The sequence below is a fragment of the Zalophus californianus genome, chromosome 3 (genome assembly GCF_009762305.2).
Source record: "Zalophus californianus isolate mZalCal1 chromosome 3, mZalCal1.pri.v2, whole genome shotgun sequence".
Taxonomy (NCBI): domain Eukaryota; kingdom Metazoa; phylum Chordata; class Mammalia; order Carnivora; family Otariidae; genus Zalophus; species Zalophus californianus.
The window spans coordinates 134,369,245-134,392,434 of NC_045597.1; the positions used below are offsets into that span (position 1 = coordinate 134,369,245).

At 49.8% G+C, this 23,190-nt stretch overlaps 1 protein-coding gene across 2 annotated transcripts in view; it reads left to right on the forward strand.

Moving 5' to 3' along the window:
• Nucleotides 1–322: 322 nt before the first annotated feature.
• GAD1 (glutamate decarboxylase 1) overlaps nt 323–23,190 on the forward strand; it is a 43,713-nt gene continuing 20,845 nt past the window's right edge. Inside the window, exons 1-8 of one of the 2 annotated variants that reach the window (XM_027589840.2) lie at nt 323–590; nt 883–1,207; nt 1,334–1,561; nt 2,642–2,786; nt 6,258–6,320; nt 11,974–12,132; nt 13,529–13,771; nt 19,142–19,232. In XM_027589840.2, the coding sequence (XP_027445641.1) occupies nt 2,705–2,786; nt 6,258–6,320; nt 11,974–12,132; nt 13,529–13,771; nt 19,142–19,232 (638 nt within the window). In that variant the 5' untranslated portion in view covers nt 323–590; nt 883–1,207; nt 1,334–1,561; nt 2,642–2,704. The remainder of the gene's footprint in view (nt 591–882; nt 1,208–1,333; nt 1,562–2,641; nt 2,787–6,257; nt 6,321–11,973; nt 12,133–13,528; nt 13,772–19,141; nt 19,233–23,190) is intronic. The other variant, XM_027589839.2, reaches the window with a different exon arrangement.

Consider the following 23,190-nt stretch of genomic DNA (forward strand, 5'->3'; position numbering starts at 1 on the left):
CCCGCCCGCACAGGGCCTCGCGGTCTCTGGGCGCCTGGCGCCCCCTGGTGGAAAATTTTCGGCGAACGCCTTCTTATTGTGAGGGGCTTTTCCGAACGCGGTAATTCATTAAATATGCTTAAATAATGCAAAGTGAGAATCCTTAAAAAGCGCAAAATCATGGGGGGGGGTGAGGAGAGTGGGCAGAGCAGGGAGGGACGGTCCGCTGCCCACCCCCACCCCGCCCCCTGGGGCCACCTCGGTGCTTGGGTTTCCATTTGTGTGAAGCCGCGTTCGTGCGTGTTATTAACCCTCAGACGCGATCAGTCAGGAGGACTTCTTTCCCCATTACCAAAAGGACCAAAACTAGCAGGGAGTGTACAGTGGGTGGGAAACGGGACCTTTTCTCTGCGGGTGGCAGTGGGTACCGGTACTCAGGTAAAGTACTTTGGGGAGGCTCTGAGCTGGATGAAGAAACTGAAGTGAAAGAGACGGGGTCTCCTCCGGGGTCTGAGTGTTCCCCTCCAATCTCTGCCTCATTTGCTTTTACAACAGTCCTGGCTCAGGAGAGAGCCAGCGAGGACACAACGCCAGAGCTCGCTTTTACTAAGGTAAGAGTCGCGGGGTCGTAGATCTGGGGCAACCGCGAGGAAAGAAATTGAGGCAAAGCCACTGTTCTAGTCTTCCCGAAAATATGGGAGGGGAAGGGAAAGGGGGAGAGGGATGAAGAAGAAGCACTCAACGAGGCAGAACTCTTCATAGGAATTATCTTTTCCCTCTTCTTACCCGACACCCTCTTTCAAAAAATAGAGCATGTTGAGTACGTTCCGGATTACTCATAGGGCCTTTTTTTTTTTTTTTCCGAGCCCCAAACCGTGATCTGGATTTATAATCGCCCTTTAGAGCTCCAGAGGCGATCAGGCACCTGCAAAGGAGCCCCACCGCTCTGCCGACGAGCTGCCCGCGCGAGCAGCGGCCTCGTGATTCCCCCGCGGAGCCGTCCCCGCCTCCCCACTCCGCCCCCGCCTCCCCCGAAGACTACCAGCTGCCTCTCCGGACCGCTCTCTTCTTCTCCTGGCGCTCGCGTGCGGGACGGTGCTGGCGGGAGCCCGGCGGCAGCTGGAGGTGACGCCGGGAAGATTACGCCTGTGGCAGGGCCGGGGCCCAGCGGATCGCTGCGCCCTGCGCAGAGCGGCAGGAGCGCCCTGCTTGCTGTCGCCTAGCCCAGGTGGGTAAGCGCGCGGCCGCCGGGACTTCCCAGTGCCCGGCTTCAGCTGTTCAGCTGGGTCCTCTCGACCCGCGGTTTCTTGGCCAACCCCCACTCCCAGCGACAGCCATCTACCCTCCCTAGCAGAACGCGTCCCGCCTGCCCTACTCCCGGCTCTCCCTTGGTGCGCGGCGCAGCGACCCCCGACCTCGCGCTCATCCTACCCCCACCAGCGAAATTCACGCCTAGGGATGCCCAGAGGCTGACACCCGCGCTGAAGTGGAGAGAGGATTTTCCCCATCGCTTCCCGGCTGTGAGCGCCCGTCTCACCAAAGGGCTCCTGAGCCACAGCTGCCAAAGGCGCGACTCCGAGCGGTAACCTGTTACTTCCCCAGAAGCTGCGGTCTACCGTGGCTGGCGTTACCGTATGAATGCGCGCGCAGGGCTAGGTGTGGGATCCCAGGGTGCGTGTGAAGGCGGTGGCGAGCAGGTGCTACTCTGCGGGGTCTTAGACCTACCCAGATTAGCCGGCACCTCTGTCCCGGGGCCTTCGGTAGCCATCGCGCCAGCGCAGAGCTTAGTACAGGGGCGTCGTGCACTGATCCTGGTCTGCCGCCTTCCGAGCCCAGAGGGCAAGTTCGTTTCCCCAGTAATGTTCCCCTTTCTTGCCACACTCAACCTCTTCGGCTTTGTACAGCGAAAAATCCGGGGACCTCAGAGAGTTGGGTGGAGAGGGAACACAGAAACCCGGACCGAGCCTCGTCCTAGGCTTCCAGGTGGCTCAAAACGGGGTGGGACAGGAGGGAGACAAGGTTCCGACCCGCTGCTTTCTGGCTGTCTAGAGTGCAAGGTGACTCTAGTTCTTCCCCGCCAAGTCCGAGAGAGAACGTAAAGATATGGACCCTTTTTTCCCCTCTCACCGCGTCTCACCAAAGTCCCCGGTCCTCGGAGCAGTTGGCCTCCTTCTTTCCAGGGAATTAACCAGACACAACAACGGGAACCAGACACCGAATCAGACGTGCCCGCCCCGTGCGCACTCCCCCCTGCCTGCCCGCCCTCCGGCTGCTGAGAGCCCAATGGGGCTTGTCGTGGCTCGGCTGGAAAATTCGCGCACTGAGGCTCCCTTGCCCTCCTAGCCCTATCCCCTGCACCCCTGCGCCCTGAACTGGCCTTGGGCTCCCCTAGTCTCTGCGCTGCACTCCAGGTCACCCCGCTCCGCCGCCAGACTGGAGAGCAGCTCTGGGCTACGTTGCCGGCGCCGGAGTCCCAGAGCTAGCGCGCACGTCTCCTCCTCCCCTCGGCGCACCCCGACTCAGCCTGTTAGGTGCCCTTCCTCCCGCCTCTCTGTCCCAAGCCCTGACTTCTGGGGGGAGCGTCCGCGCCCCCGGCCGCTCAGTCGCCTCCCGCGCAGGACCCCGGAAGCCCTCCCCGCACTGCTCTCGCATCTCTTTGCAGCCTGTTCCTGCGCCCGACTGGCCGAGGACCCCGGACAGCAGAGGCCCCGGGACGACCAAGCTGATGGCGTCTTCGACCCCTTCTTCGTCCGCAACCTCCTCGAATGCGGGAGCGGACCCCAATACTACCAACCTGCGCCCCACAAGTAGGTTCTGCCCCAGTTTCCTATCAAATGGACTGCGGGGAAGATGGGGGCGCTGGGACGAGAGGAGGCTGCGCTTGTGGAAAGGGAAGGGGGGAGCGTGGAGACGATGGAGGCTGGAAAGAAATGGGGCCCTGACCTGGGTCTCGGCCAGAGGTCGTTTGACCGCCAGAAATGCCAGGCGATTCTGGGGCGCTGGAAAGTGGGAACCACGCAAGGTTCGAGCAGCGGCGATCATTGGGGGCTTCGCTTCGGGGGAGGGACGGGCGGCGAGAGTGTTGTTTTTGTTGTGTGTGGTTTCTTTGGCTTGGTGGGACGACGGGGGGTCGGGGCTGAGGGCGGTGTGGGGAGACCCTAGTCTCAGCGGGAATAGAGTTTTCTGTCTCCAGCTCTCCTTGAGCCGAGATCTGACCCCCTCCTCCTTTCCCCCTGCGCTGTGCTCAAAGTCTATAATCAGAGGAAATTTCGACGTTAATTGCAGCTTTTAGAAAACTCGGGGTCCCTAATTGCTCCAAATTTGCGTCGAGCTATTGACGAGTGAGGGAGAAGCCAGGGGCGAGAAAGGTGCATAAAACGACATTTCAGACAATTAATTACATCTCAGACAAAAAAAACAAAAACAACAAAAACAAACCACAAAAAACCAGGAGCGGGCAGCAACCTGAGTGGAGAGAGGTGGGGAGCCAGGAGGCGGCAAGAAGCTTTGCCCGGGCGCGAGGAGAGAGCACCCTTCTCTTTTCTCCAGGGCAGGAGATCTGTCAGCGATTGACAGGTCGGCAAAAGAGAAGAAAAGGGGAACCAGATAAAAGGGCGGACTTGAGCTCTCTCCTTCCCCACCTCTAGCTCAGTGTGCTCTTCAGCCCATTTCCAGAATTGGTCTTTAATTCAGATTTATTTCCTACCTTTCTGTAGAAGTCTGGCGATGGAGGAGTTGTTTTTCTTTTTTTGCAATTTGGGTTGAAATGAGTCCTCCTCCCCCAATCTATCAGCTCCAGTAGTAACAGCCCCAGATTTTCTATATAAGAGGGGTTTAGGAATGGCAGTGTGGTTAGGAGGGCTTATTGCTATGCTTTTATGGCAATTTCTATAGGCTTGAGAAAATGTCGATCGTTCCCATCAACGAAGATGGGGGAATGTTATCCGGGGAGCCCCCTCTCCAATCCCTTGGCGCAGCCACTGGCTCCCGGGCCCGGAGGCCTTGTCTTAAGTCCTGAGGTTGCGTTTCAGTTCCCTTTGCAGCTCCCTCTCCCCGCCCCCCAGGCGAGCTACAATTACCCACACAACAAAGAAGGGATCGGGAGAGCCGCCAGCCCTGGTGGCACGTGAGCCGGGCACTGGCGGCCGCTGGCCGGATCAGGCCGGGAGGAACGCGAGGCCTGCCCGCCTTTGTCTGTTGCTCTGGCCTTGATGGATTTTTTTTTCCAGACCTCTCCATATTTCCCGCCCCTTTTTTGCTGCCTGACAGGGCAGAGCGACCGCAGTATTCACCCACCTCAGAGTCCTGCCCCCATCCCACCCCACCCGGATTAACCTTACCTCCCGGTGGCAGCCCGCGGTGGAGCGCATACGCCCGACCTCAGGGCGGAGAACCAGTGGAGGCGCTGACCTGAGTTCGCACATGGCCTGGCGCGCCCGGAAGGCACCGAGGCAGAGGGAAGATAGTCGAGGACCCTGCCTGGGAAGAGCGTGCGGCACCTGTTCTGAGAACGCCGTCGCCCCCACCCCCACCCCCCGGGCAGCCCAGCTGCGGGTTGGGCACCCTAGGCTGCAGGCGCACGCCGGGCTCTCTACCCGCTCTCGTCCTCCCTTGCAGACACAACCTCGCCCGCCCAGCGGGCTCCGCTTCTCTCTCTCTCTCTCTCTCTCTCTTTCTCTCTCTCTCTCTTTCTCTCTCTCTCTCTCTCTCTCTCTCTCTCTCTCTCTCTCTCTCTCTCTCTCTCCAAGGTCTCCTGGGAGGTGGCCTTGCTCAATCCGCACAACCTTACTCAGCCTCTTGCTGCGGCGACACCGTCTCCCTGCCCTTTGCCACTTGGTTTTCTGAACCTTCTCTATACCAAAGGGGATCTCTCACTTCCTCTCCCCATCCCTCTGTCCCTTTATTACTGTAACCCCCAACTCTGAAAGGCAGTGCTTTGGGTCTGAACACCAGTGCCCCAGCTGAGTAACTTTGGAAAAATCGCTTAACCTCTCTGAATCTCTATTTTTTATTCGTTAAATGAATCTTAGATGAATGCTCTTCTTGTTTCATAGGGTTGTTCTGAGGATTAGAGAAGATGGTGCTTAAAGCGAAAGCACTTTTTGAGTGGAAATAGCTCTTTACCCGCCAGGTATTATTATAAGGGTTTTGCTTTCGCACCGATTTCCTGTCTGTGGCAGGAACTCCATCTGTGACACGCTGTCTCACTGACGTCGGTCTGTTTCTTCTCCCCGCTGGGGCTCTGTTGTGCCTCGGGTTTAACGGATGTCACTCTCCTTATCGCCGCCGACATTCGCGCGGAGCTGAAAGCTCGGACCAGGGTGGGGTGGGGGATGGGAGTGATTGGAAGAGCCTTGCTTTGAGAGATACGAAGGGAATTTCACGCTGGGCCCACCGCACCAGCGCGCGCGGGCTCCACAGGCACCCCCGTTCTCCTTCCTGCAAGCTGAACCCCGAGGGCAGGAGAGACCCTGAGGAGTTTGAGAACAGCCTGGTAAAGAAGGAAAACACAACGGCTCCTAGGTCGGCCATTCAGATCCGGGGAAAGGCGCCTGATTCCCTTTGCCTTCGCCTGCTCCAGACCTGAGACGTCTGAGGGAAAGGTTAATGAGGGGCAGGTTGGGAAGAGGGGATCCGCGATGAGGACCGGAGGCGCACTATTGTTTCCGACTCTGGGTCCGACTGAAGAGCAGCCATGCGAGCCCGATCATCCAGTCAAATACTATTTTTCACCCAATTAATTCCTGAACTCTTCCGCGACCCCATTTCATGCCAGTTTATTTTAAGCTGCCACTCGGCTGGAGACCCGCCAAGAAATTATGAGACGTTTTGGTCCCAGATGCCTCTGTGTTCCCTTTCCGGGCTGCTGTGGTCGCCCTTCGAGTCTGCAGGACGGAGACCAAGGGACAGGGCCTGGCGGGTGGGTGCTGGGTAACACGTGCGGCTTAGCCCGGTCTTTTGTACGTGGTCCACTCGGATCTCGCCTCCCCCCCGCGCCGCCGTTGCTTGGAGGCCTGGCAAGCCGCATGGGTGCTCGGCCTCTCAGAGACACCATTCTATACCTGAAAGTGGGAGCAGGAAGTGAGTGTCATGGGCACTCGAAGGGCACGAGTCTGCCCTTCGGCCCACGGATCTGGCTTCTTGCTCCTTTCAGGAAGGAGTTTTTATTGAGGAGCACTGGCGAAAGACCTGCCTTCTCCTCCCCAGAATACCTTTGCCCTCGACCCGGTCCCCCACATGCTCCGAACCTCACTGATCGTACCTCTTTTGCTTTCTAGCGTATGACACCTGGTGCGGCGTGGCCCATGGATGCACCAGAAAACTGGGGCTCAAGATCTGCGGTGAGTGGAAGGGCCCGCTGGGGCTCAGCAGGGCGGCGCAGCTCTCGGGCTTTGAGGGTTTGGGAGAGTGGGGCGCAAGAGGAAGGAGATCCCGGTTCTTGGGTTTGGTTTTCTAAAGTACCTACAGCCCCGACGCCTGGCGAGAAGCCCGTCTACAAGTCTTAAACCTCCTCTGCCTTCCCTTGACCCGGCTGGGAGTACATTTTCGGCTGGAGTCCGGGACTCCCAAGAGACAGCGGGGCTTCCCGGGTCTAGGCGCGAGAGCACGAGCACAGCGCCCCCGCGCGGCAGCCCCCCTCTTCTTGCCGGCCTCAGGGCCGATCCTAAGCGTGCGGTCTACCTGCGTGGGGAAGGTCTGGTTGAAGAGGTGAACTGGTCTGGTTTTCCGGGACAGCAGGCCTAAGGCATGGTTTCCGCCTGAGGCGGAGGCTGGCACGTCGTCCCCCCCACTTCCCAATCCCCGCCAGCGTCTGTTGAAAGTGGCCTCCCCAGCTTGAGAATGTGCCCCGAGATGTCATAACGGATTCAGATTTCGTTCTTTCATTCTTTGCCTGCAGCCCTTAGTGGCCTGCCTGGGGGAGGTGCGGACGGCTTGGGCCAGAGGGTTTGCCGAGCTTGCCCTTGAAGGAGAAGGAAGGAAAAGGGGGCAGGAGGGGGCGTGGGCCGCAAGAGGGGTGTCGGGCACGATTTGCCAGAGAGGAAGACAAATAGATCTGGGAGCTGGAGAGGAGAAAGAACCGTTCTCCGGAGACGTGAGGGTCTGAAATGAAAACGCCCAAGGGACATTTTTTTTTTTTTAAGGAAAAAAGGAGATTTGTTCGAAGGGACACAGCTGAGTGGCTCCGGCTGAACAATGAGGACTTGCTTTCCTTGCTACATTTCACCGTCTAAAATCTCTAGCCTTATCGGGCCAGAAAATACGGACGTCCCCGGGCAGGGGGTGGAGGGGCGGGGGAAGATTAACGAGGGGCTTATTAAAGAGCCATCAGTCAGCGGCTGCGCGCGGGAGATAGCGGTGGAGCGGGCGCGGGGCACGCCCGCCCCAGCCCCGAGCGCCCCAGCGCGAGCCGGCCACTGAGTGTTCCCTGGGCCTGCTCTTCCAGCTTCTCTGCGTCCGGGGGCCCGAGGAAGGCGGCGGCGGGTCCCGGAGAGGACAGGGGCTACTTAGCGGCTCCTGGGAACCATCCTCCCTTCCCCGCTTTGCCGCGAGACGCCCTCCCTACGCTTCTGGGGCTCTGTCCCCTCGATCCACGGTGAGGAAGCGTTGCTCAACTCCTAGACGCGGCCATCTCCCAGGGAAAGCCCAGCCCTGCCGCGGGGCGGTCCCGGGTTTGGCCCTCTCCCCGGCCCGCGAGGCCCGCGGGGCTAGGCCCGGGCGGCGTCGGCGGGCGGGGGAGGCTGGCGGCAGCAGAGCTTTGTTCTATAAATAGCCCCCTCCCCCAGCCGCTATTCCCGGCTTAATGGCCCGTTTCGCGCCCGGTCCCTTCGGCGGCCACGGCGCTCAGCTTCTGCAGCCATCATTGTCATGCAGGCGGGCGAGCAGAACTGAGCGAGCCCAAGGCGCTGCCGCGGTCGCCGGCAGGGTGGGGGAGACTTGGGGTGAGGGCTGCCTTCCCCGCGGTCCTGGGCCTGCCTGGCTGGCCACCTTGGTCCCTCCCGTACTCCCTGAGCCCGGCCTCGCGCCGCAGGCCGTGTCCCCTGCGGCCCCGTTCCGAGTTAGGGGAAGAAAAGATGGAACTGCCCCTTCCGGAGACACGCCCTGAGTGCCCCTAAAGGGTAAACGGGCAAGAAAGAGTTGAGCTTCGTTGGGTCCGCGAATAGGGAGGGGGTCCCCGAGTTTGCATCAACTTACTATGAGGGAGAGCTCTTGAGCATTTGGGGGCTACCATCCACGGAGAGTTTCTTCCCAGTTTCTAAACACACACACACACACACACACACACACACACACACACACACACACACACACACACACACACACACACACACACACCAACACTAATTTCAGGAATGTCTTAACCCGTTTGACAGGAGGAAAGGGCTGGTAGTCTGTTGAGCAGGAACTTGCCTTTTGCTAAAATGCAAGCTTTGGGGGCCACAGGTTAGGAGGCTTCACATTAGGCTTGATTCTGAAAGGAAACAAAACACCAGGCGGATTTATTTCCCATACCTTGGACCAACTTCCCATACCTTGGCTTTCCGAAGTGCAGTCTTTGGTTTGGACCTGAATCCACAGCCTCCCACCCTCCACTCAGGGACACCCTAACTCCCTTCCTCCCAGACATTTGTGAGCCTGGAGGATGCCTTCTCCACACTCTCCAGGGTGGTCTGACCTTTCACATTAAGACAGCAGTAGAATTAATTTTCCTCTTCCCACCTCCAAATCCATTGCCCTAGGTGACCCCCATAAACATCTTCAGTGCCTTGCCAAGATTCAACTCCCACCCCCTCTCCCACCTCCCTTCCCTGGAAGCCAGGGAAGAAAGCTGCAAAAAGGCTCTGGGTCTCACCAGTGGTACCCTTTGCTTCAGAGGCAGAATCCCCTGGGAAAATAATCAGAAGAAACCCAGGGTTTGCCAAGAGGTAGAATGGGGGTACCTACAAGCATGGTGGCATGACTTAAATAGAAGGAGATGCAGGGGCTCTGGGTTCTACTAACTTCCCAGTGTGTCCTTGGCCCTCCATCACTTATATATGCAGAGGTCCCAAACTGGCTGCCAGCTACAGCCTATGAGCTCTTTTATTTAGCCCGTGCAGTGTGTGTGTGTGTGTGTGTGTGTGTGATTTTGTGTCAGTTGCCATACAACTTTCAAACAGAGAAAGACTTCAAATAGTCTGTATTTCTGGCTTCTGTTGAAATAAGAAGTTGGGGCGGGGGAGATCTGGCAAGGTATTTTGAGCCCACAAAAATCAGGAAAAAAGTTCCTTCCTCCAGGTGGATGTAATTCCACTCTACAGCTTGCTGAGCAAGAGCGTGGGTTGTGGGGGTGGGGGTGGGGAATGGGCTTCAGCCCTACTTGCCCCCTTGGCCCTGTGCCCTTCTGCCATGCACAGCTCATAGACTTGCTCAAACCAAGTGCGTTCTAGTTCCCTACACTCCTCCCCACTCAATGGGCCCCCTAGGCCTTTGAGTTTGGGGGCAGGAGTAGGGAACCAGCCTCAGGATCTCCCCTCCGCCCAAAGGAGGAGTCGTGACAGGGTTTGCCTCCTGTTCTCCCCTTAAAGTTAGCGACAAGCTGACCAAAGTCAAGTGCAGCTTTGGTTTGCCTCTGCTTTTCTTTTTTGCCTCTTGGGAATGTTGAGCTGGGTTACCAGTCACTCACTGCTTAAACTAGGTCCTCACAGGTGGTATGCAGAGCAAGAGAGAATACAATCTGCTTCAGTCTCAGGGACCCCTGCTTCCAGGACCCCTTGCTAGCCAGAGAGGTTGTCAAAGCACTGACTTCAATGTCATCTACCACCTGGTCATCCTTGGAGAAGCATACATTTCTTTCCAGAGCCTCTCAGAGCCTTGAGAGACCTCGGTCATTTATCTTTTTTGAGGCTTCCAATATTTTAAAAAACAGATACCTTCCAAGAGATTGTTATTCTGATAACAATATGCATTAAGTGTTTATATTAGCAAATTAATGGATTTAAACACAATTTATAATGCAATGTAAGTATGCTATTCAAAAGATAAATATAGGATTTATAGGAAATACTGATTCTTAGTGCACTCTAGGCAATGTGGTCCAGGGATGAGATGCAGATTTAAAGTTGTGTCATAATTGTCATCTCTCCATCCTATCAGGACACCTCTGGAACTGCCTGTGTCAGATTTGGAGATAATATCCAAAGCCTAAATCGAAGCCATAGGTCCTGCCGCTGCCCAGAGGAAAGGCATTCCTAAGGGGTTTCAAGGCAGAGACTTAAGGCTTTCCCAAGGAGTGAGTCAGAGCCAACCAGAGGTCAGAGACCTAAAGAGTAGGAGTTCAGCGGGGAAGGACCTCACCTCCATTAGGCCACATGGATTTGGTCTTTTCAGGCTGGCAAATTCCATAGCTCACTTTTCCAGGAGTAGGGGAGCAGTTTTGGAATTCAGGAACTAGGTGCTCCTACATGCCTCTGGCAAATGAGTGCTGGCTCCTGGCTTTGGACTCTGGGGTTTGTATGGGAAATTAAGAAAGTAGGAGGAAAGGTGAGGGAAAGGATACAACCCCACCTTTACACCAAGCGTGGAGCTCTATTATAGTGTCTTACCCCCCTCCTGATGTCCTTTGGGGCTTTAGTGATAAGTTTACAAGGTGCTGGGAACAATGAAAGGCCTGGGGCCTCTACCTTCCTATTCTTCCCTCCAAAAATAGACCCTGCTCCTGTGTGTGGGAGGATTCCAATCCCTGAAGCCTTTCTCCTGCATCCCTCCTTCCTCCACCCCTTGCCACTGAATTGCAGTCCTTGGGAAGTAAAGCCGAATACCCCAGATTAACTTGCCTCTCTTTGAACCTCCTGGGACTTTCCTCCAAGCCTGTCTTGTGATGTGCATGACTCCCCAGGGATCTTGGTATCTACAAAGACAGCTTTGGGGGCACTGAGAAGCTTAGAACTTTCTTCTTCTTTTCATTGTGTTGCATTTTGGGCTAAGATCGAGACATAATGGGAGGAGATGCTGAGGGAAGGAGTGGGTCAGCAGGTCCTGAGCCCCAGAAGGAGTGGGTGTGGGTACTAAGGGAAGGAGTGTGCTCCTAGTTCACAGAGTCTCCAGGCCTTTTGCCTCAGCCTGCTTCTCTGTTTGCCACTGGTGGTGTTTGTGCTGCTCACCGCAGGTAGGAGAGATTTCTACTCCTTCTGAGGGGCAGAGGTGAGGTGCTTTGTATCCCACCACGGGCTTGGGAGTTCAGCTCTGTGGGGTTCTGGGGCGGCTTTCTGGCTTTATTACAACATTGGTTCCCATCTGCCAAACTGTAAGTTCCTGGAGGGTAGGAGATCTGTCTCATTTATCTTTATCTGTCCTCTGTCCTGGATGTTTAGCAAAGTGCTTTTCCACAACAGGTGCTCAGTCAGTATTCACAGGAAGAAATGTCACCACACATAAGGTTTTAGGCTTCCTTGTCTCTTTCCCCAATACCTTTATTCAAGGAGAGGGGGTGGTATGGAGGCAGCTGTACTTCAGGTTTGGGTCAGAAAAATTGCACCTCCCTTCAATCCTGTGAGCGTTGCCTGGTGCCCAAGGAAAGCACCTTCCCTAACCCCCAGTGCTGGTCCTCACCCCCTCCTTCCTCAGGCTGCACAGCCCATAAACCCAGTGCCAGCAGCATCCTCACCGACTGTGTCCTTCCCCTTAAAACCCCATCCTGGGGCTGGTTGCTGGAGTGGAAGCTGTCCAATTGACTTAATTCTGAGTTCAGAGTCATGAGTTCAGAGAGGAGAATGGGCTTTGCTTACTGTTTTCCTCTCTTGCATGACTGGGTCTGTGCCACTGATGACACTTGGCACTGCCCCTTCCCCGCCTGAAGGCCAGCAGCGCCACCGCCCTTATACATAAGATGCAGTTACTCAGCTTCTTTTCAGGAGAAGCAAGAACCCTGCTTGGACAGTGGACCTGGCCTGGCAGCTGACCCTCCGAGGCTGGGAATTTCGTGCATTCCCTCTGACCCAGCATCTTGTGCTACAGGCTTCTTGCAGAGGACCAACAGCCTGGAAGAGAAGAGCCGGCTTGTGAGCGCCTTCAAGGAGAGGCAGTCCTCCAAGAACCTGCTTTCCTGTGAAAACAGTGACAGGGATGGCCGTTTCCGGCGCACAGAGACCGACTTCTCCAACCTGTTTGCTCGAGGTAGTTCCCACCCCCCCTACCCTCCCCACACTTCCCCCACCCCTCCCCAGCCCTGTCTAGTACTATCCAGTAGGTTTTTTGTTTAGGTTTCTTGACTTTTCCTAAAATTTTACTTCTTTGACCAAATTGATCATTACTCCTTCTGAACTGTCATGAAACTATTTTTCCAGTATTTAAATATAATATACTCTCTCCTTCCCTACGGCCTAGGACTTCATCGTTTTGGAAGCTGGATGAGGGCAGTCAGTAAAAACAGTCAACCTCAAAGACACTTGCAGGGACAAATACGGTTTCATAGACTCTCAGAATCCAAAGGAATCTTACATATAAGAAAATCCAGTGGTTCCCATGATAGCATTTATCCTCCAAGGTCGGCAACAGCGACAAAATCACTCTGTGGGAAGCTGTGGGAAGCTGTGTGGTTGGGCCTAATGACCAAGTACTGTCCTGAAACTCATTTTCCTTTTGGAGATCTTTCATTATTACTGCTGTTCCCACAACTCTGGTCTCAGGAGGAGCTTTCCCCGTCTCTCCTGAACAGCTTGAAGGTAAACCCCCCTCTGCTGCCTTCCATTAGCTCCCCACAGGCCATAGAGGCCAGACCCAAACAGTCAGTAAGACTTCACTAAAGTTCAGAGATAATCTTGGGAATCTACACAGAGCATCATGTAAAGCCAATCTGCTCTTGAGCTATGGCTGACCACTTCAGTTGGGGCCCCCTACAGTTTTCCTCCCTGGTTAACCCAGCCTGACTCTGCCTACCAGAGGCTGGAACCCAAAATAACCCCCCAGACATCCCAAAGCCCAAGCCCAAAGGATGAGGTTGAGAGGGAGAGCTGTGGGAGTTTCCTTTCCCACCTTTCTGAGCCCCATCTTCGAGCTCTTGTTTTCTAAGGACACTACAGAGGACCGCTCTACTCTGCAGGGGGGACCTCAACCTCTACCCACAGAACCCTCACCCTCTGCCATCAACAATCAAGTGTATCATAAGGCCAACCAGAAGGCCAGTGTCTGAACCAGATATAGAGACACACACCTGGTCGCAGGGGAGCAGGGCAGAGGCCTCCTCCATCATGTTCCTGACAGGTGCCCACTCAGCCTGCAAGTGGACAACAACTGTGACCAGCTGCTCGTGGCTTCTCAAAGCTCTCGGTTTATGAGCAGCCTAACTATTGGAAAGTCTGTCAACCTTCAGAAAGTATGCAAAACCTCTGTGTGTAGGCATATGTGCATTTTTCTGGGGAGACGGTACATCAGGTTCTCCATGTGTATACATAACCCGGAGTAAATTAGGTCTGTAAGGATATCGTGGCTGGTATTTGGGATTTTTGGGCTGAGGAAACGTAGACATGGGCCAGGCGATAACCACTTTGTTGGCTTCCCCCCGCCCCCTCAGATCTGCTTCCGGCGAAGAATGGGGAGGAGCAAACTGTGCAGTTCCTGCTGGAAGTAGTAGACATACTCCTCAACTATGTCCGCAAGACATTTGATCGCTCCACCAAGGTGCTGGACTTCCATCACCCACACCAGCTGCTGGAAGGCATGGAGGGCTTCAACTTGGAGCTGTCAGACCACCCTGAGTCCCTGGAGCAGATCTTGGTTGACTGCAGAGACACCCTGAAGTATGGGGTCCGTACAGGTAAGGGCGAGAGCCAGATGGACACGCGGCAGGAACCTTGCCCTCCCTCACACCCCTGCCGGTCGAGGATGGCAAACCCATGTGGAAAGTGGTGAGGGAAGGCAGCAGTGTGTTCAGTGACCACAGAGCGGCCTTGGGCAGTGGCTGGGGGTGGAAGGCCCAGCCCGGGCCAAAGCTCATCATTTATTGTAAACATAAATTTAAAAATACAAACACACGGTGCTGTGTCAGGTTCTGTATAAAGAGTTTTCATTCTTTGGATTTATTCACAAGCTAAAAAGAGCAGAATGACCTGCCTTCCACTTCTTTTCTCCCCTCCATTTCATGCGCATTTCATTCTGATAAATCCTACCCTTGCCTGTCCCTAAAACTGGGGAGACTTGGGCCCATTTCCCTCCCTTTCTGTATTAGTTTTCTAGGGCTGCCATAACAAATTACCACAGACTGGGTGACTCAAAACAACAGAAACATATTCTCTCACAGCTCTGGAGGCTGGAAGTTTGAAATGTTGGTGTGCAGGGCTGTGCTGTCTCTGGAGACTCCTGGGGAGGATCTGTCTTTGCCTCTTCCAGCTGCTGGTGGTCGAGGGCTTTCCTTGGCTTGTAGATGCATTGCTCTAATCCCTGCCTTCACCTTCTCTTGGCCTTCTCCCTGTGAATGCATCCAAAGTTTTCTCTTCTTATAAGGACGCCAATCTTTGGATTAGGCCTACCCGAATCAGTTATGGCCTCATCCTAACTTGATGACATCTGCAAGGCCCTCTTTCCAAGTAAGGTCACACTCACAGTAATCAGGAGTTAGGACTTGATCGTATCTTTTTGAGGGACACAGTTCGCCCCACAACCCCTTCTGCCGGCTAGGCAAACTACACACACACTGTTTGCATCCTACTCTGGGTCACTAAATCCCATCTCTAACAGGGGGCCCTTGAGGAAGCCCTCTTGCCTCCTTTTCATGTTATAGGAACCCTCTCTAATCAGTGGTCCTGGCCAAAGGGGTTACTTCCCAGATGCCTCAGGTTCGAGGACTTTTTGGGTCTCCATCTGGCTGTTTCTAAGCCTAGGAGTAAAGCAATGGTTTCTTCTCACTGCTTCTTCCCCCACAGCAACCTGGCTTTCCTGAGCTCTTGGGCACACACTTCTGCAGGAATTGGCAATCCATGGCATAGTTGCCACCACGGGGGAGCCCCTGATAGCCCCTTGTTCTTTTTTCTTCTTTCTCTCTCCCTCTCCTTTATTATCCCTCTCACTCTTCCTAGTCACCTGAAGAGAGATTTAAGGCCAAGACTAGGGAGCTTGGTGGTGATAGAGCCCAGTAAGACTACTGGGTGTCAACAACAAAGTGTTATAATGGAATAATGAGGCCGGTCAGAGAGGCATTTTTAAATAAGGAATCCCAAACAGCTTTTGAGGTCGGCCAATGCCACTGAAATAAGTGTAGCTTCCTCGAATAGCTGCAGGATGGACAAAGCTTAATTATGTCATAAAGTCTGTGTTTGATTTTTAAAGAAAAGCACACTCATCAATTTAGTTACCACTCACCTTGGCCTGATGGCTAACCTATTCCTGATGGAGCTCAAGTAGTGTTATACAACTAGATAAAAAAAGAGTCTGGATTCTCCATGTATGTCTTAGCTGGACATGGTTTAGGCCACTGTTTGTTATTTTGTCAGGCCTCTCTGTATGCACTTTCTCAGAGAGATGAAACCATGTACTTCTATCATTAAAGCTCAGAATAGTGTTGTCCTTCAAAGAAAAATACATGGGTTCCTCATAACTAGCAGCTCATACTGCCTGCAAAACGGAAGCATCACGTGGTCATAGGAGCATGGACTCATGAGTGCAGCGTATGACTCCACTTAGTTAGCCTACAGCCATTCATCCCTGTTCCTTAGCGTAGCATCTGGGAGCAGGTATTTACGTTTATAGAGTTCGTGATCTCTCAGGCCACGTGAAACCTTCTGCTGCATCTCAGGGTGTTGACCCTGGGAAAGGAAACTGTTGCTGCCATATGAAAACACAGCTCCTGGTTGCTGAGCTCTAATTTAGATGTAGATCAGAGCCATAGGGTAAACCCCACAGGTAGCTACACACAGTAGGAGGTAGTTTTTTTGTTGTTGTTGTTTTTAAGGCTATTAATACTTAGCCAAAATAACGAATTGGGCTTTAATAGTGAAAACATTGTCTCTTATCTCTGACTGAGCTGGGTGCAGTTTGTGAAGAGATGATGGTATTTGGAAATTTCTTTACAAAGTAATAAAATATTTCTGAAAAAAAGGAACAAGTATGTCTAGATTCTTCATGACCTGACACAGACACTGTCAGCCCTCAATCACAATAGCTATACCAACTTCCTTAGTTCTTTTTTTAACTATGTATTATGGAAAAGTTTAAACTTATACAGAAGTAGAATAGTATAATGAACCCTATGTCACCAACACTCAGCTTCAACTCTTATCAATTCCTGACAACTTTGTTTCACTTTGACCCCTCCCCCTTCTCTACTATATGGAAGCAAATCTCAGATATACTATTTCATCCATAAATACTCTTTTGGGGGGCAGGAGGAAGCCACCTTCCCTGTTTATTCATTCTCTTAGGATTTTATTTATTTATTTGACAGAGAGAGAGAGAGCACAAGCATAAGCAGGGGGGAGCGACAGGCAGAGGGAGAAGCAGGCTCCCCGCTGAGCAGGGAGCCTGATGCAGGGTTCGATCCCAGGACTCCGGGATCATGGCCTGAGCCGAAGGCAGATGCTTAACCAACTGAGCCACCCAGGCATCCCCATAAATATTCTTCATTCTCAATAACTCCTTTCTTTTGAGAGAGGGGCAGGGGCAGAGGCGGAGGGAGAGAGAATCTCAAGCAGACTCCCTGCTCACTGAGATCATGATCTGAGTTGAAATCAAGAGTCGGCCACTTAACCAACTGAGCCACCCCAATGCCCCATCAAGAACTCTTTAAAAAATAAATAACCACTCGGGGTGCCTGGGTAGCTCAGTCAGTTAAGCGGCTGACTCTTGATTTCAGCTCAGATCATGATCTCAGGGTTATGAGATGGAGCCTGCGGCAGGCTCCACACTCACTGGGGAGTCTGCTTGAGATTCTCGCTCTTCCTCTGCCCCTTCCCCTCCCCCCCCCCCACTGGTGCATGTGCGCTCTCTCTCTCTCTCTCTAAAATATAAAATAAATCTTTAAAATAAATAAATAACCACAATATCATTGTTAGATCAAAAAAATCCAAAATTCACAGGTCCTTAATATCAAACATTCAGTCAGTGTTCAAATTCCCAGTGGTCTCATGAATGTTATAATTCATTTGAGTCAGGATCCAGGCAAGTCCTCCACATTGTAATTGCTTAGTATATCTCTTAATAGATTTCCCCCTCCATTTTTTCCCTTGAAGTTTATTTATTGAAAAAGTTAACTTTGAAAAAATAACTCTTTCTCCCACTACCTGACTTGGTACCACATCTATCATCTGTTATATCATTGAATAAAGAGATTTGAAATTGAAATTTAAAAGAGGTCATTTTGTTACTTGATAGAAATTCTGGTATAAGATTTTGGGGGCATAATGCTGTACTCATAAGATAAAAGTAAGGTTTTAGACAACTTCGTTTCCTTTATATATCCGAAGAACAAAGAGATACTGTTTCATGTTTATTTGAGGGCATTTGTGTCAGTCTGTCTATCTTTGCTCATCTTTTGTCTCTGACATATTGAGTGGCTTTGATACATGGTCCAATAGTGTGATTCCATTTATTTATGATATATATATATATCATAATATATATATTTGGTCTTGTCTTGAAATGTTTATTGTTATGGGGCACCTGGGTGGCTCAGTCGGTTGAGCATCTGTCTTTGGCTCAGGTCAGGATCTCAGGGTCCTGAGATTGAGGCCTATATTGGGCTCCCTGCTCAGCGGGGAGCCTGCTTCTCCCTCTCCTCCCCGCTTGTGCTCTCTCTTGCTCTCTCATTGCTATCTCTCTCTCAAATAAATAAATAATATCTTTTAAAAAACGTTTATTGTTAAAAGTTCTCAAACGGATATTGCATATTTTTTTAATGGATAGCAACAAAATTCGTTAGGTTGCAGGAGATCTCATAGATTCTGTTGGCAGTGAGCAAAGTAGAATAAAGTGGACTGGTTTAAGCTATTTAGAGTAATCTACATGAATATCTGGAATCTGGCCCCATAATTACACTAAGCTTACTGTCTATGAATCTTTCATTTTTTCCCCTGAGGAGCAGTATTATTTTTTGAGGACTCTGGAGATACGGTGATTAGCATACTCTAAGAAGCCATAGTCTGGATGTTCTAAATGAGTCTCCATTACATCCAAGGAAGAACAGACATTTTCAGAGAGGGGGCTCAGACCAGGAACATTCAAACACCAGCTCTGTGACAGTTATTTCAGAGGCAAAAGCAATTTCTACTGGAAACACAGCAGTCAGCATATCTAGCACCAGTTCTCTGTCACACACCCCTAGATAATCTATTGCATTGACACCTTTCGTGACAGCCTAGCCAAGCCTGCTGATGTGGGATCGAGTTTTCCTGTGAACACCAAGTTGGCCAAATCTTGGCAACAGTCCTGCATTTGCTGAGAACAAAGCTTGTTAAAGCATCCTCTGTGTTGCAAAGGGTTTCAGAGTTATAAAGTAATAACAATTATTTTACCAACAACTTGATGAGTAAAGGAGGCTATGTTTGCCTCAGTTTCACAGAGGAGATGCCAGGTCATCTCAGCAATAAATTTAATTTAATGGTCACCTGACTATATATGGGCAAAAGACACCGATGCTTGACATAATATTTGAGGGACACAGAGATCCAGAGACGGCATGCCCTCAACATCAGCCTCAGAGCTGGCACTTTCCCCAGGCTTGGTTTGGTCCACAGAGCCACAGTCCCTCTCTGAGGCCTGCAGGCTCTCTTCCATCAGTAAATGTTGATCTGCTTGATCTTGAATCCTTGAGATGTTAAATTAAAAGTTGAAATATTTATAGATAAAACTAGGACCACCACATCCTGATTTGTAATTAAAAAAATTCTTATGACAGAGAAGTTCATCTGAAAATGAACAAATTAGATACTGGAAAGATTATTAGTGTCATGACATAGGATTTTTTTTTTTTTAACTTTAAAAGCATTCTGCTTCAAAAGCATAAGTTTGGGGAACATCATTAATGCTAAAGGTTAGTATAGCATGGGTCAACCCGCCCTTCCTTCCCCAATATCCTTGGGCAGTCCTGTTAGACTACTGGGATGGAGGCACCATCAATATGGCCAGCCTTTTGCTTTGGAGACAGCTTAAAAAATTTGGGTTTGCCTTGATGCTTGCCTGTTACTCATCTTCCCAGGTCATCCTCGATTTTTCAACCAGCTCTCTACTGGATTGGATATCATTGGTTTAGCTGGAGAATGGCTGACATCAACTGCCAATACCAATATGTAAGTTCCCCATATTATTTTCATATAAGCAACCATGATATGTGATTATGGCTTATTGCTTTAAAAGTCCACTTCCAATGGTTCTATAATAATTTATTACAGTTTTCTTAGTCATCTTTTCTCTTAAAATCTTTTAGCTTTATCACAGTTCTGATTTAATAGTAAATCCTCGGGCACCTGGGTGGCTCAATCGTTAAGTGTCTGCCTTCGGCTCAGGTCATGGTCCCAGGGTCCTGGGATCGAGTCCCACATCGGGCTCCCTGCTTGGCGGGAAGCCTGCTTCTCCCTCTCCCACTCCCCCTGCTGGTGTTCCCTCTCTCGCTGTGTCTCTCTCTGTCAAATAAATAAATAAAATCTTTTAAAAAATAGTAAATACTCAATAAGCTATTTTTAATGAGTAATGCAATTTAATAAGAACACGGTCATGAGAAAGAATAATTCTAGCTTTCAGAATTTAGTGTGAAATTTCATGTTAAAAGACTCCATGTCTCTTAATGATGTATCTAAAGTGGTCCATTCCATATTTTGGAATATGATCTTGGTCCATTTTTCCATCTAAGTAGATTGGTCCTCATCATTTAGGGCTATATTTCTTTCACAGTTAAAACTGCCAGAGAGCCACAAACCAGTATGATCAACCTATTGCTTACCTAAAAATTCTAAAACAAAATTCAACTGATAGTGATATATATTCCTTTCAAAGTAACTCATTGTTTTTCTGAATTTGACATTTTTTTCCATACTTGTTTGGGTTGACAAAGCCTTAATTCATTTCCAATTTCTTATACATTTATATGAAAGTGACTCTAAGGGCGCCTGGGTGGCTCAGATGGTTAAGCGTCTGCCTTCGGCTCAGGTCATGATCCCAGGGTCCTGGGATCGAGTCCCACATCGGGCTCCCTGCTCCTTGGGAGACTGCTTCTCCCTCTGCCTCTCTCTCTCTCTCTCTGTCTCTCATGAATAAATAAATAAAATCTTAAAAAAAAAAAGAAAGTGACTCTAAGGTCCTGGGGTGCAAGTACTTCTTGGGTAGTCTTGCAATCACCCCAGAATTTTCTCTACACATACATGCCCTCTTTGGAGACAAGGATGGGGTTACAAGTTGATGGAGGGTCATTATAGCCTACTGAGTACTGTCTTTTCTCTCAACACTGTGATGATGTTTTAGCATTATCTATACACCCAGCCCATGGAACCACATTCTGCTGAAGTATCCAGGAGAAAATAATAAAACAAGTTTCTAACAATAATTCTTTAAATAGCTACATAAGAATTATATGGGTTTTAGTTACTGTGGAAATACTTAGAAAATAACCATCCACTTTTTAAGTTCATGGTAAAGTAGATTTGAAAAACAAATTTAGCTGAAAGGGGGGTATTGTTTAAAATGAGAAATTCCATTTGATATCAAGATAGAATGTAAGTTATTGAAGTTCCAGGTATTCTATTTTTCTTAAACAAGCTACTACCAGCCACAAAACCTGAAAAGTCACTTTAAATTATACACTGGGGTGCCTGGGTGACACAGTTGGTTAAGCAACCAACTCTTGGTTTCGGCTCAGGTTGTGATCTCAGGATTGTGAGATCAAGCCTCAAGTAGGACTCCATGCTCAGCACGGAGTCTCCTTAAGACCCTCCGTCTCCCTCTACCCTACACTTGCCCCTCCCGTGTGCTCTCATTCTCTCTCTCTCTCTCTCTCTCTCACATAAATAAATAAATAAATCTTTTTAAAAAATTATACATTGATACATGTGTGTGCCAAAGCTATTTAATGCTGTGACTCAAAATATCTAACTACATTCAGAAAAGTTTCTACTGGGGCACCTGAGTGGCTCAGTTGATTAAGCATCTGCCTTTGGCTCAGGTCATGATCCCAGGGTGCTGGGATGGAGCCCCCCATCTGGCTCGCTGCTCAGCGGGGAGCTTGCCTCTCCCTCTCCCTCTGTCCCCCAGCTTGTGCTCTCTCTATCTCAAGTAAATAAAAAAAATCTTAAAAAAAAAAAGAAAGAAAAGTTTCTATTAATTAAGGATTCCTGCTTTGTTTGCTAATTTAAAACAACAGTGACAAAATTTTTAAAAGCAAATGTGACAAGTGAAGCTTTTAGTGCTAAAAGGCACAAAAGATTAAATTAATTGGAAACAAAAACGATTTTCATGCTCCCTGTTTGCAAGTCATGGTTAACTTCATGGAGTGCCTGTGTTGGAGCACTGAGGCTATGAAGAGCCAAGAGGAATTGGGGTCAAAGATACAAGTGCTTATATGGCCTCCTCTAACAAAAAACTTGCCTTTGCAACCTTTACTGTGGTATGATTTGTGAGATAAAATATATCAGCAAGCCCCGACATCATAATGTACTAATTATAACTTGAAAAAAGACACTAATGCTTAATTGGAGCATCTCACACTAAGGAACAATTTTAAATTGGGAAGTACAACTTTTTAAAAAAACTTAACTATTTGGAAAATAAATGAGAAAAATAGAGTGAAAGGTATATATCTATTAAAGCCCAAGTACTCATATTAACATAGGCTCTGAATTCATCCAGCATCTTTAAGTGCATATTCTGTGGGAGTCTCAGCTGCAATTTCCTGCAATTGGGATATATATATATATATATATATATATGTATGTCTCCCAGTCTCAAAGTAAATAAAAGGAACTCACTCTTTTGAACCGTTCATGACCAGATATTCTCCTAAATGGCTTTTCTTCAATCAGAGAGATCTCACAAATTCTCCTTTTTGTGTGTGTTCATAAAATCAAGACCCTTACTCTTTCCTTACCTCAGCTCAGCCACGAAACACTAAAATATGTCCCAGCCATCTGAGGTCAAGGCCAGTCCAACTAAATGGCACATAGAAATTGCAGCTGTACTGAACACAGCGGATATTTATAAAATATGACCCAATTCCAGCAGATCGATAGAGAAGGTTATTTAAAATAGTGAAATAGTTTCTGTCAGTTCTAGAGACAACGCATTGTCTGAAGAAGTAATAACTATTATCTAGAAATTGTTCTAAGTCTGTTCCCCTAGAAGATCATGAAATGTGGCAGCACTGTCAGAGCTGATGCAGAAATTTGCTCCCTCGGGACAGTTCCTTCTCCAACTGGGGACAGTGTTCAAAATAAACCTGGGAAAGAATGACAAAAGGATTTTTCTTTGGCACAGTAGGATTTAATTAGTGACATACTCATGTTGATGACCTGCCCTATCGTTGCATTTGGGTGGCACTGGAAATAGTAATAACTATATTCCTCAGCATAGTCTTTCAGAAAGAACTATCCAGTCTCCCAATTCAAGTAGTAAAGTTTAAGGGATCTGACTGCTCACAGAAAGCAGAAAGAACGTTGATGTTCATGCTTTTACACCTGCCTGTGCATATAGCTTTGAGATCTATTCTTCCAAGCAAGGACCCAATGAAGACCCAAAGAAGATTTCACAAATATGTAGTTGTCCATGGCATGTCCAGCTCTTTTCTTCCGAAACAGGGCTCCTGAGCATAACTGTGCAGGCTGAGCAGTGCCCAAGTGCAAACAACAGCCTTCCCTCAAGCACCTAATGACAATACATAATGTCAATGGCAAGATCTATCACAGCCCTTTGTTATGAGGTTATGGTTTCAAGTATCCCTTGCTTTATTTTCATAGAAATTACACAGGAGAAATTTTCTGTGGGAGTTATCAGTCATTTTGTACTGCTAGGCGGGTTGTTAGAGAGGAACCTGCAGTAAGCAGGTCTCGTTTGTCATAGAAAAGCAGCTGGGAGGTAAAAAGCCTGGGAATTCTGACTCTGAAACATACTGAGATCTTAAAGCAAATCACTGGATTTCTTTGATCCTCAGTTCCTTCTTCAGAAAATGAGAGATAATAATATCCATCCTACAGAGCGGCTCTGAAGACTGGAGGAGGCGCCAGTCTTAAGTGCCCAGTGTATGCAAGGTGCAGTGAACTCACC